Below are 13,610 nucleotides of genomic sequence, written 5' to 3'. Positions count from 1 at the left end.
ACAGTCACATCAGTCAAGTTCAGCATGGCTTCCAAGTAAACCAGATGGGTAACAGAAACTTGCAAAGAAACAAAATTAACGTGACCTTGTTAAACTTGCCACTCCTGTGCTTTTTAATTTTCCAAAGTAGAAAAGCACATTGTTACTTCAAAATTATATTACACTTGAAAAACTGACAAAAACGTGTTGTGCCTACATCTTGAAACATTTGGCCAACAGTGACTGAGCCCACTCAGCAAGAGACTTTTAAAGTTCTCATTTAATAAGACCTGAGTGGATGCCAAATTACATCCCAGGAGAATTACTTAAGCAAACATATTCAGCCTTACAACTAAGGGCTCACAACATGGTTTCCAAGATTTTAAAGAGAAAACAAAAGAAAAAAATCTAATTAAGCCTAGTTCAACCAGAAAACTCATAGACACGGTTTACAGTCCTTCTAAACTTTAGGCACAGAACAGCAGCATCTTAAGGAAAATCCTAGTCCATCAAAATGACTAAGAATGTCCCTTTTTTTTTTATGGAAATGACCACAAACGACAAATTTAACCAATTTTAAATACCCAATCAGAATAGGTTAATGTTTAAAGGCCTACTACCAGTCAGTGAAATGTATATAATATATCAAAGTTCTTATTTCCTTCATAACTCATGTTGTATCTTTACTACTAATCAAGGCTTGAAAAATCTCCAGGGTTATAATATTCAAAAACACATCTTCATCTGGAACTATGAGTGGCCATCTTGCACCTTAAGGGAAGGGAGAGCCTGCCCGCGAAGAACAGAGCCAACAAGCAGAGAGAAACGAATCTCATTATACCATCTGTGCCACAGAATTCTGATGTACTCGAGGTCAGATCACTCCCCAACTCATTAGTTACATGAAATGATAAACTCTCAATTTTTGCTTTTAAAAACAGAAAAAAGCTTTTTAAAGGAAACTTCTGAGGATCTTCAGAAATAGTTGATGGCTTTTTAATTCACATACATCTATTTTGATACTTCTTCTCCCAACAAATCTCCCACTGAAAGCATAGTTGACATTAGCAGTCAACCAGTCAGCCTTTCTGTAGGGAATAAAAACTTCTGCTTTCTTTGGCCACCACCTCATCAGGTCACTTGACAAAGCAAATGGGCTAGGGGTGGGGGTTGAAGGTTTGGACATCCATCCTCAAAATAAGTGAACTCAGATATACCCTGGATTTCTGAACCCTTAAATCCTTAGCTATAGCACAGTTCACAATGGCATGAAGTATCACGGTTTTCTTTTACATTTTTCCATCTCATCCCAAGTCTTGTACTTTGCCTTACAACAATAAAGTGTAACTCAATTTTTCTTTTACCCAAAATTTTGAAGAACTAAATACAGCTATGAAATAATACTGGCATTTTAATATAGCAGAACTTACTCATGCAAATTAATGTTATTTTAAGAAACACACTTGTTCAAAAAATGACATTGCTACTATTCAAAATATTTTTTAAATTGCCAATATAAAGCATTTTTCAATAAATGTTTTTATTTTATTATGACATGATACTTACCCTTAGCCCCAAAGCTTTTTCAACCTTTATCCTTCCCAATTCATTCACTCAAGTTCAATACTCTACTACATTCCTTTGCAGTTAGAATCAATATGCAGCGGATGGTTTCAGCATCAAGACTTTTAAGGGAACTACAGATGTGAGAGAGATGCGATCTGGGATCCTTCTTCCAGGTCTGGTGCCTCAGTGTGAACTCACAGAGGTCCCCTTCTCCCCCCAGAACTTTCCCCACCTTGTGTTGGGAGTTGCAGACAAGAACACAGACTAGAGGAAGCTCCCCAAGAAACAGGTAAGGAAGGTCCTTACTCCTCACTAATCTGGATAGGGCAGCTACCCAGGACCCTCCTTCCTTCGTTCCTCAAACCCACTTATATATCACAAAGGGGAGAAAAAAGAAGAAAATCAGGTAATTGAGTTTGTGTCCTAGAGATCTTCTAACTTCTATCCTGGACTCTTACAGACATTATCTTCATGACTTTCATTTCAGACTCCATTTCTGTTTGTGGGTGAGCAGAGTATACATAATATTTCTGTAATTCCCTATCAAAAGCAAAGTGATTCTTAACAGTTAATTACTTTTTTTCTCCTTCAAAACTTGCTCAACATTTTATTATATTCAAATTATAATTTAAATAGAAACTTCCCTGTAATATTAATTGGTCTTGCCACCTCAGGACTGCAAATCACATCCAACTCAACATGCTTTAATCTCTGTAGCACTAGTTGGACTGCTAGACATGGTAGGAACTCGACCTAAACAGGTATATTTATTGACCTAAAAGAAATCTTTAGAAAGCTAAAGATTGAGGCTCTACTTTTTGAGGCAATTGTACCTTTGCTTCCATCCTTCAACTGGATAAATCCAATTTATCTTCTGTCTGCCTAAGTGTCCATTCTTCAGAAAGAACTTTCCTAACTGCCTCCTCATCCAATGTAATAAGAAAATGTATATTTTCTTATTAAAAACTAATGAAAAAAAAAAAAGCCAAAAAACTAATGAGCAGAATTCTTGCCTGCCATGCCAGACACCTGGGCTCAATTCCCTGTGCCTGCCCATGCAAAAAAAAAAAACAAACTAATGAGACTCTCTACTTTTTCTTTAGATTTATCATATTTGAAATCAAACATTTTTGTGATTTGATAACACCCCCTTCACTGGTCTTCAAAGGCACAATCAATAAAGTTAGCATCTCAGAAAAACTGATAAAGAGCCAAAGTAAGCCTATCTGACCAAACCTAGGAAATGCTCCAAAGTCATCTACCAAAAATAGACCAACTCAATATCTGATGAGAGCTCTCCTTTGCTGCACACCTGGATGTTGGGCAAATGTTTAAAAAAAAAGTAAGAAAAGATATAAAATTAAAAAGGAATTAGGCTTACAATTCCATCAAGTATACTTCTCTCTAAGGAGTCACTTATTTGAAACATCCAAAATCTAAAACATCTAAAGAAAAGGACTTACTTGTTCACCTTGTTCTTGAAACTCTTTGCATGCATCAGGGAACACATCATAAATAATGAGAGGATAGCCATGTTTCATGAGATTTTTTGCCATTGGATTCCCCATGTTGCCCAGTCCAATGAATCCAATTGGAGTCTTAGAAGCCACTGACCTAGAACACACTGATTTCAATAGATTACTTTCTTTCAGGGCAGATAACATTTCTTATTGTAAACATTTATTTACTATTAGTTGTCAATTGTTAATTAGATGTTTTTTACAAATAAACTTTAAAAGGTTTAATGATGATCTAATCACATTTAGAGATATCAACAATGAACACACAGCCTACTAATTATTTAGTTCCTTAGGAAACCCTCTCAAAATTTTAAGCAATGTCTCCTGTTTTCTACCTCTGTAACATCTGTTTACCATTCTGACAATAAACTTACTAATGTAAGCATTTACAAAATAGCTGCCAGGTACTTTACCCATTAAGCATTCTAGATTCCTCATATCAGTATCATCTTTAATAACATGTACAAAAGAGTGAAAATATTCAATAAAATCTATTATCTTCTGACCAGGTCCAAGAATGGACATTTTTACCCTCCCATCCCACTTTTATATAAACCATCTCCTCCAATGATACAAAAAAATCCCCTCCAATGATACAAAAAAGCAATCTTAACAGAATCTTAAACCTAGCAGAATGTATTTCAACCAAATCATTAGTTTATAAATGTGGTCCTGGGAGCAGGTGTGCGAAGAGAGACAAGGGACTCTTCCATGGGCTTTAAATGGCAAGGGTAACTGTATCAGGACCTTAGGCTAACAATTCTGTGTACTTTCAGAGAAGAAGGATTCCCATCTACAGAAAAATATTTGTTCCTAAAAACCTGTGTTCACTTGGCCTCCCCATTCCCCACTGCCTCCACCTGAACCCCCACTCACAGCTGGCCAGCCCTATCTTCTTAAAACCCTCACCCCCGGATGCCCAGTATTCTGACACCTGCAGCAGCTCCCTCACCTGTTCTCACATTTCCCATGGAACCCATGACTCCCAGCCCACTCAGCACCTGGCCCCTTGCTGCCCTGTTTTCAAGCCCTATGACCACCTGAAGCAATGCTTGTGTATGAATACATGTTTCATCAGTTTGATTGGGAGGGTCTCTCTCTTCCCTTTTCCACTCTGGTTAGTGCTCACAAGGGTGAGATGTGTGCTGGCCACAGCCCAACTGGGAGGGTGCTAGGTGGGCGTCTCCATGGAAACGCAAGAATGACAAGCCCAGAGGAGCCACTGGCATTTAGCTTGGCCAAGCTATCATCTCAGTGTCCTATCCTCCGATCATGGTAGTCAGATGGGAAAACAACAGCAAGTAGAAGGGAGTTTGGACCATTGCCATTCCCGTGCTGCTGCCTTTTCTTTCTGGACTTCTAATTCTGCAGAGATTTTTCTTCAATCCAACTAACATTCTATATTCATTTTGTATTTTACTTTTTCCCTTCTTCCATATGAACACATTTTCCCATCATTATAATCTGTTAAAAAAAAAAAAAGCTGTGTACAGATGTTGTTTTATTTTTCCTAATAAAATTTTTTTTAAATCACACCATTCAAAGTAATGCTTTGTACAAGACAGAATAGGGAGGGCTTGTAGTACCATGGAAATAGTATTAGTTGCTATTCCTCAGTTTTAAATTTACAACTCCATCCAGCAAATATTCACTGCATAAAATACCATATCAGAGTTCCTAGGTACAAACACAAACAAGATAAGGTACTGCCCTTTGAAAAGTTTAGTGAGAGAAGAAAGAGAAATAAATCCATTACCTTTTCACCCTACCATTTCCCCACTTTATTTTCCCTTTTCTTTTCAAAGATTCCAGTTTAAAAACTGTTTAGTATACCACCTAACCATAATCACCTTTTTACTTTCAATTCCTTTACTTAATCTCAATTCAACGTGATTTCCTAAAAAACAAATTATGTGAAGCCCTAATTATTAAGAAATAGAGGTCTTCTTGGGTTAAGAGTATATTTAATTCCTTTTAACTTGATTGACTCTAGCCCTTCCATTCCATGTGGATGTCATTGTTGTGCAACATCACTTTACTGGTGCTAAGTTTAACATCATGGGTTAATAGGAGTCATCTGTCTAACTGTCTTCCCTGTAAAGGTTGAATGACAAAGAATGACACCTGATTGAAGTTTTCTTTCAATATTAAGCAGAATGGGAAGCATACTTTTTTTTGTAGGAGAATTCTTCCCCTAATTAATGCTACTAAGCAATCAATAAAAGTAACCTGAGAGAAAAAGTAGCACTACTTTGCCAGACTACCATGCTAGGCTTGGAAAGGTATCTGTTAACTTATACCTTTCTAAAAACATGAGAAAGTAGGAAGGTTATATTTTAAAGGCAGTTAATTTAATAGGCAACTCACTCTAGGTCAAACACTTGATAAGCAGGGCAAGGTAGAACAACAATCCATTCACACATTGAGCAAATATTAAGCAACTATCATATGCACTGCACCAGATGCCTTGGAGGACACAAATGAGATACAGTCCTTGCCTTCAACGAACTTAAAATCCAAGAGGAAATAAACTACATTACAAACATTAATATGAGACAGTTAAGGACAAATGTCATAACAGAAGCATAAAAATAAGGTTAACACAAAAGCAAAATAATTCATTGGGTTTGGTACTTGAAGGAGGGAGCATTCGACCTGGGGCTTCTAGGATGGGTAGGATTTTAAATGAAAACAAGAGCAGGGTGGAAAGGAGCTCCATAATATGAGCAAATGAAAGGAAGTAAAAAAAATAAGAATGAATGAATAATGATAATAATTAATACTTATTGCAGTTTAAATATATATCAGACACTGTACTAAGCACTTTATAAATAGTATATCCTCATCATATCCTATCAAAAAGCCCATCTCTCAGCTGAGAAATCTGAGACTTAGTGACTTTAAGTAAAATGCCCAACATTTTACTAGTTTTAAGATCAAGATTCAAATCCAGTCGGCCTGACTCTACATTCTTCATTTTTAAATACTGTCCTCCATTCTTTCTAGAGGGTGCACAAAGATGCAGCAAAAATTAAGATTGAAAGAAATCATGTGACCATAATGTGGAAGGTTGGGAAACATGCTAAACAAGTTGGCTGTTCTTTGAAAGAAGTAGTTATTGAAGGATTTGGGCAAGAGAAGTAGCATAATCAGTCCTTGAAATAAAAATGAGCCAGCAATGTACAATGGATGAACTGAAGACGAAAAGGCCTAGAGGCAAGAAGACCAACATAAAAGTGATAGTAATATTCTAGGTCAGAGTTAATAAAGGGTGGTAGCCTCAAGAAAAGTCAGGTATGAAAAGTATTTAAGAGAAAAGTAAAAGAACATAGCAACATAGACAAATAATCCACTCTAAAAATGAGAACTTAGACATTTTTCTAAAGAAGACAGAAAAATGGCCAATAAGCACATGAAAAGATGCGGGGAAAAAAAAAGATGGTGAACAGCATAAGCCACTGGGAAATGCAAATCAAAACAATTAGATACATACCAGTAGAAGGGCTATTATTAAAAAAAACAAAATAATAAATGGTGGCAAGAGTACAGAGGAATAGGAATCCTCCTGTATTGTTGTTGGGAATGTAAACTGGTTAGCTGCTATGGAAAACAGTTTGGCAGTTCCTCAAAGAGTTAAACATAGAACTACCATATTACTTGGCAATCCCACTTCTAGGTATATAACCCAAAAACTGAAAGCAGGGACTAGGACAGATATTTTCACACCAATGATCATAGCAGCATTATTCATAATAGTCAAAAAGTGTAAGACAACCCAAATGTCCATCAGCAGATGATGGATAAGCAAAGTGTGGTACATATATAAAATGGAATTTTAGCCTTATAAAAGGAATGAAGTTGTGATACACGCTACCACATGGATGAACCTTGAAGAAGACATCAAGTCAAGTGAATTAAGTCAGACACAAAGGGACACTATGATTCCACTTATGTGAAATAATCAGAATACGCAAAAACACAGTGACAGAAAGCAGAGTACAGGATACAATGGACAAAAGAGTGGGGAAATTAACACATATGGATTTAGGGTTGAAGCTTGGAATTTGGGGAAAGTTCTGGTAACAGATGGTGGTGAGAGAAGCACGAAATTGGGAAGTGATTAGTTCTAATGAATGGTATACTTGGGAGCTGTTGAGTTGAGAAAGTTTGTTGTATATATGCTTCAACAATATAGGAAGAGCACAACTAAAGAGATAATGATAATTAAATGTAATACATGCTGCTGGATGGAGTGTAACAATGGACTAGAAAAGGCCAAAAAGGACATTACTGGGACATATGAAAAAAATCGGAATGTAGACTGTTAGCTATATAGCAATTTTAAAGTCCTTGAATTTGATAACTGTACTTAAGGTGGGTACATAAGTGAATATCTTTGTTCCTAGGAACCATACATAGCAGTGTTACACGTTCAAGGAATATGATGTAGATAACCAACTCTCAAATCTTTAGAAAATAGATAGAGAGATGGATACATGGACAGAAATAAAGAATGATACAGCAAGTGACAAAGTGTTAAACTTGGTAGATCTGGGTATCTGGGTGGAGAGGGAGGGAGGTATGTTGGAGTTCTCTGTATGAATTTTGTGTTACAGGTATACCTTGAAGATATTACGGGTTTGGTCCAGACTATCGCAAAAAAAGTGAGTCACAAAATTTGGGGGGTTTCCCAGTGTATATAAAAGTTATGTTTACACTATTCTGTAGTCTATCAAGTGTGCAATTGCATTATATCTAAGAAAGCAATGTACATACTTTAATTAAAATACACTTTATATGTAAAAAAACGCTAGCCATCATCTGAGTCTTCAGCAAGTTGTAATTGTTTTGCTGATAGAGGGGTCTTGCCTTGATGTTGATGGCCACTGACTGATCAGGCTGGTGATTGCTAAAGGTTGCAGTGGCTGTGGCAATTTCTTTAAATAAGACAATGTCGTCTGCCACAATGATGGACTCTTCCTTTCATGAAAGATTTCTCAGTAACACACGATGCTGACTGACAGCATTTTATACACAGTAGAACTTCTTTCAAAATTGGAGTTAGTCCTCTCAAATCCAACCACTGCTCCATCAACTAAGTTTATGTAATATTCTAAATCCTTTGTTGTCATTTCAACAAAGGATTTAGAACTACTCAACTTGTCAAAGCCATACATAAGGCTAGAATCAGCTTCTTCCAAACTCCTGTTAATGTTATTTAGACCTTCTCCCATGAACCACAAATGTTCTTAGTTGCATCTAGAATGATGAATTCCTTCTGAAGGCTTTCAATCGACTTTGCACAGATCCATCAGAGGAATCACTATCTATGGCAGCCATAGCCTTTACACAGATTCTTCCTTTCATTTGAACATTCAAGGCACTGTAGGTTATATATTGGCCTAATTTCAATATTTCTGTGTCTAAGGGAACAGGGAGACCCAAGGAAAGGGAGAGGGAAGGGAGAACGGTCGGTCAGTGGAGCAGTCAGAACACACAACAGCTATTGATTAAGCTTGTAAAGCACAATAAATAAAGCTTGATTGTAAAGCACAATAAATTGAACCATGCCTGAATTTCTCCAACTGTCCTGTAAATTTTAAATTATCTCAAAATAAAAAGCTTGTTTTTTTAATTTTATTTTTTTAAACACCAAAAACCACCAAGCAAATGCAAACATTCCTATTTTGATCATTCCGTTCTACATATATAATCACTAATTCACAATATTATCACGTAGTTGCATATTCATCACCATGATCATTCAAAATAAAAAGTTTGAGGAACAAAAATGTAGCAGTATTTTTAAATTATGAGCTGAAATAAGGCAAAGTCAAAGATAACGCAAGAAAATGGTGTTACCAATAACCTAAACAGAGAAATCAAGAAGGGGAACTGGTTCAGTTTTAAATGGGGTAATTGTTAGCAGTCGGTCAGGTGAAAGACATCCAAAAGACTGTTAGAAATACTATGATCTCGGAGAGATTGGAAAAAAAGAGACTATTTTGTAATTATTTGTTTTAAAAGTGAAAGATTAAATAGTGGCAGTTAATAAAATCATCAAATGAGAGTAGAGTTAAAGGGGTTGAAGGGCAAAATACTAAGTTTTACAAATTACTCCCTCCACCAGAAAAATGAAAGATCTGGAAAAAGAGAATGGAATTAAGTAGGTGGTAACTATGAAACCAAAATAGACATTTAGAACTCCAGGAGTGCCAGAGAAAATGAGAGGCTGCTGAGAGTTCAGATTTTGTAAGTAAAAACATGAACCAGTAACCAGCTGCTATTACTCAACCCTATGGCAGCAGCAGCAACTGTGGAAATGGCTGCAGCTACAGCAATATAACCCGGATTCTGGGAGCAGACGGCTAGGGCCAGGGCTTCAAAGGAAACCTCCTCCTCTAGAAGTTAGGATTGAGGGTTGAAGTCGGTCTGGAGGATGTCTGAAGGAACAGAGTGGAAGCTGGCCTGGGTTTCAGCACTCTGGGCAGCAGCACTTCCAGCCTCCCACCAACATCCACCTGGATGTCCATCCTGTTTGGCCTTGATTGCAGCTCAAACTGCAGCAGAAGCTTCTGGCTTCACACCAGCATCTACCAGACTTAAAGACTCAGTGCACATTTTCATTAAGTTGGGTTTCTTTTACTTTCTCGTGTTGTTCAGTCTGGTGGGACCCTGACCCTAGCGCAGAAAATAGAATCTGTTTCTATCCAAGGCAGCATCTTCTGGCCTTACACTGGCACCTAAAGTAACACAAAGAGCAGCGCACCTCTACTACTTTTTCTTTGTTTTATGGTTGGTTGTTCTTCTTTTTTTTTTTCTTTCTTTCTCTGTTTTATATCTTTGGGTCAGGCAGAACTCTGAGGCATGAGCAGGTACAATGGCCTATATTTTGGCATCAAAAGCAGCAGGTTCTGGTTTCCTACCAGCACGTACCAAGAGACTTAGAAAGGCAGTGCATGCCATTTTTTTCCTGACTTTTGTGGGTATTTCGTCTGTTCATTAATTTTTTTTCTCACCCTCCCTTTCTTTCCTTTCTTCTTCCTCTTTTTTTTCCTCTTCTTTGCCTAGCAGACTGAAGAGTGGGGAACTAGATTTCCTGAGTGACCACAACATAAAACTCAGAATGTCCAGTTCTCAACAACAACAATGAAAAAATCACAAAACATACAAGGAATTAGGAAAGTATGGGCCAGTCTCAGGAAAAAGAATTTGACAGAAAACATTCCAGAAGAAGTGCAGTCTCTAGAGCTACTAATCAAAGAGCTTAGAACAACTCTCATAAAAAGGATCAATGAACTAATGGAAAACATGGACAAAGAACTAAAGGAATCAGGAAAACAATTTATGAACAAAATAATAATTTCAATAATGATAGAGAAATTATATATTAGAACAAATGGACATTCTGGAACTCCAAATACAATAACTAAAATGAAAAAGTAAATATGGGGTTTAAGAGCAGAATGGAGGAAGCAGAAGAAAGGCTCAATAAACTCAAAGACAAAAATTAAAATTGTCCAGGTTGACAAACAGAAAGAAAAAAAATGGAAAAAAAATGAACAGAGCTGAGGAGCTTACTGGACACCATCAAGTGTGCCAATTTACACATCACAAGAGTCCCAAAAGGAGAAGGGAAACAAAAAATATTTGAAGAAAACTTCCAAATCTGATGAAAGATACAATATGAAAATTCAAATGCTCAATGAATGCCAAGCAGGATGAACCCAAAGAGATCTACACCAAGATGCTTTATGGTCAAACTGCCCAATGCCAAAGACAAAGACAGATCTTAAAAACAACAAGAGAGGAGACATGTTACATATAAGGGATCGTTAATGAGATTAACATCCAATTTCTTAATAAAAACAATGAAGGCCAGAAGACAATGGGAGAAAACATTTTAAATTCTAAAACAAAAAACTGTTAACCAAGAATAACATATCCAGTAAAATTGTCTTTCAAAACTGAGGGAGATACTCAGAGATCTCTCAGGGTCCTAGGGTCTCACCACCAGGAATGCATGCAACTTTGGAGAGTCCTTCCATTCTATAATGACAGCTCATCTCAGTGCACCCCTGCTGTATGTGTGTGAAGTAGCTTTCACTCCCTCCTCCTCCCAGAGTCAGATATGCCATCAGAAAAAGACGACCTCTATCCTTTTTTTCTTTTGTTTTTTTCTTTTTTTTCCCTTTTTTTTCTTTCTTTTGTATTTTGATAAATATTGAAGAAGCTGGAGCTGTTAAACTTTATCTTGTAGAAAAACAACCTCAGAACTTGTTTATTTGGTGTTGTGGAACCTCTTATTGCTTTCAATACACAATCGATAATAAAAAAAATGAGGATGAAATTAAGATATTTTGAGGCAAACAAAAAGCGGGGGAGTTCATCACTACTAGATGTGCCTCACAGGAAATGCTAAAGTGAGTTCTCTATGTTGAAAGGAAAGGACACTAGACAGTTCAACGCTGTTCAAAGAAATAAAGACTTTCAGGGTAAATAACAATATGGGTAAGTATAAAAGCCAGTATTATTTCATTTTCATTGCAATACTTCTACTTTATATAAAGCTTAAAATTCAAATGCATAAAACAGGTGTAAATCTTTACTACCAGGTTCACAATGCATAAAAATGTAATTTGTGACAAGAATAACTAAAAAGGAGAAATGGAAGGATAATGGTAATGGAAGGTAATGTGTACATGTAGGGTAGTGAAGTCAAGTAGGAATCAACACATAGAAACATGGAATAGATTTAGTATGCTAAACATAATTCCCAAAGTAACCATAAAGAAAATATCTAAAAAATCTATACCAAAGGAAAAAAATAAGTGATTCAAAGTGGCTCATTTTAAAAGATTATCTAAACAAAAGGAAGGTAGTAATAGAGGAAAAGGGGAACAGGAAAATAGACTTACAAAAGAATTTAGAAAATGGGCAGAAATAAATATTGCCTTATTAGTAATTTCCTTAAATGTAAATGGTTAAACTTCTCCAATCAAAAGTCAGAGAGACTGGCAGAATGTATAAAGAAACATGGCCCAACCACAGACTGTTTTTGAGGCCCATTTTATATTCATAGATACAAATAGGTTGAAAGTAAAAGGATTAAAAAACTTCATCAAACAGTAATGAGAAGAGAACAGAGATGACTATATTAAAATCAGACCAAATAATCTTTATGTCAAAATCTTTTATAAAAGGCAAAGAAGGACATTATATATTAAAAGGGTAAATTAAACAAGAAGATTTAACAATTATAAATATATAAATATGCATCTAACAGCAGAGCACCAAAACATATGAAGCAAATACTGACAGAATTGAAGGGAGAAATAATCAGCTCTTAGTAATAGGTTTCAATACACCACTTTTGACATTGTATAGAGTATCTAAACAGAAGATCAATAAGGAAATAGAGGATTTGAACAACATTACAAACCAATTAGATATAACCAACATATATAGAATACTTCACCCAACAACAGTGGGATATGCATTCTTTTCATGAGTACACAGATCATTCTCTAGGATAGACCATATGCTAGGGCACAATAAAATCTAAATAAATTTAAAAATACTGCAATCATAAAAAATAACCTCTCTGACCACAATGGAATGAAGCTAAAATTCAATAACAGAAGGAAAACCGGAAAATACACAAATATATGGAAATTATTAAACAGTACATACTTGAACAACCAATGGCTTAAAGAAGAAATTACAGAGTATTAGAAAATATAGAGAGACAAATTAAAACAAAGATACAACATAACAAAAATTATAGGATACAGCAAAGGCAGTGCTCAGAGGGAAATTTATACCTATGAATGACTTTATTAAAAAAGATCTCAAACGAATAGCCAAACTTTACAACTTGAGGAAATAGAAAAACAAGAGCAAAATAAAGTCAATGTGAGTAGAAGAAAGGAAATAAGATTAAAGCAAAGATAAATGAATAGAGAAGAAAAACAACTGAGAATAAACAAAACAATAAGTTGGTTCTTTGGAGAAAAAAAAAAAGAAAAAGAAAAACCTCTAGGTAGACTGACAAATAAAAAAAGAGAAAAGATGCAAATAACTAAAATCAGAAAGAAAAATGGCGATATCACTACTGACCTTACATAAATGAAATGCTGAAGATCAGATGGCTTCATTGGTGAATGCTACCAAACATTTAAAGAAGAATTAATGCGAATCGCTCCCAAAGAATTCTTCCCAAAAATTCAAAAGGAGAAAGCACTTCCTAAGTCATTCTATGAGGTCAACATTACTGATACAAAAGCCTAGTAAAGATACCACAAGAAAAGATTATTAGAGACTAATTTCTTCTATGAATACAGATTCAAAAATTCTAAACAAAATATTAGCAAACCAAAGCCGATGGCATATTAAAGAGATTACACACCATGCCCAAGTGGGATTCATTCCAAGAATGTAAGGGTAGTTCAGCATACAAAAATCAATGTAAATCAATACACTACATAAATAGGATGAAGGGAAAAAAACCCACGATTATCTCAATAGATGAAGAAGAGGCATTCA

The 13,610-nt window shown here is 35.8% G+C and overlaps 1 protein-coding gene across 8 annotated transcripts in view; it reads right to left on the bottom strand.

The window, feature by feature from the left end:
- Window positions 1-13,610, bottom strand: part of HIBADH (3-hydroxyisobutyrate dehydrogenase) — a 225,526-nt gene that overhangs the window by 123,046 nt on the left and 88,870 nt on the right. For 3 of the 8 annotated variants that reach the window (XM_077121054.1, XM_077121045.1, XM_077121027.1), the window contains exon 2: window positions 3,009-3,169. The exons of 1 other annotated variant lie outside the window; for it this stretch is intronic. In XM_077121054.1, the coding sequence (XP_076977169.1) occupies window positions 3,009-3,113 (105 nt within the window). In that variant the 5' untranslated portion in view covers window positions 3,114-3,169. Of the gene's footprint in view, window positions 1-3,008; window positions 3,170-13,610 lie in introns of those variants that run through there. 4 more of the 8 variants (XM_077121036.1, XM_077121064.1, XM_077121072.1 and 1 more) reach the window with 2 other exon arrangements.

The sequence above is a fragment of the Tamandua tetradactyla genome, chromosome 1, assembly GCF_023851605.1.
Source record: "Tamandua tetradactyla isolate mTamTet1 chromosome 1, mTamTet1.pri, whole genome shotgun sequence".
In the NCBI taxonomy this organism is placed as follows: domain Eukaryota; kingdom Metazoa; phylum Chordata; class Mammalia; order Pilosa; family Myrmecophagidae; genus Tamandua; species Tamandua tetradactyla.
Note: the sequence above shows the minus strand (reverse complement) of the source record. Positions and strands in the feature narration are given on the sequence as shown.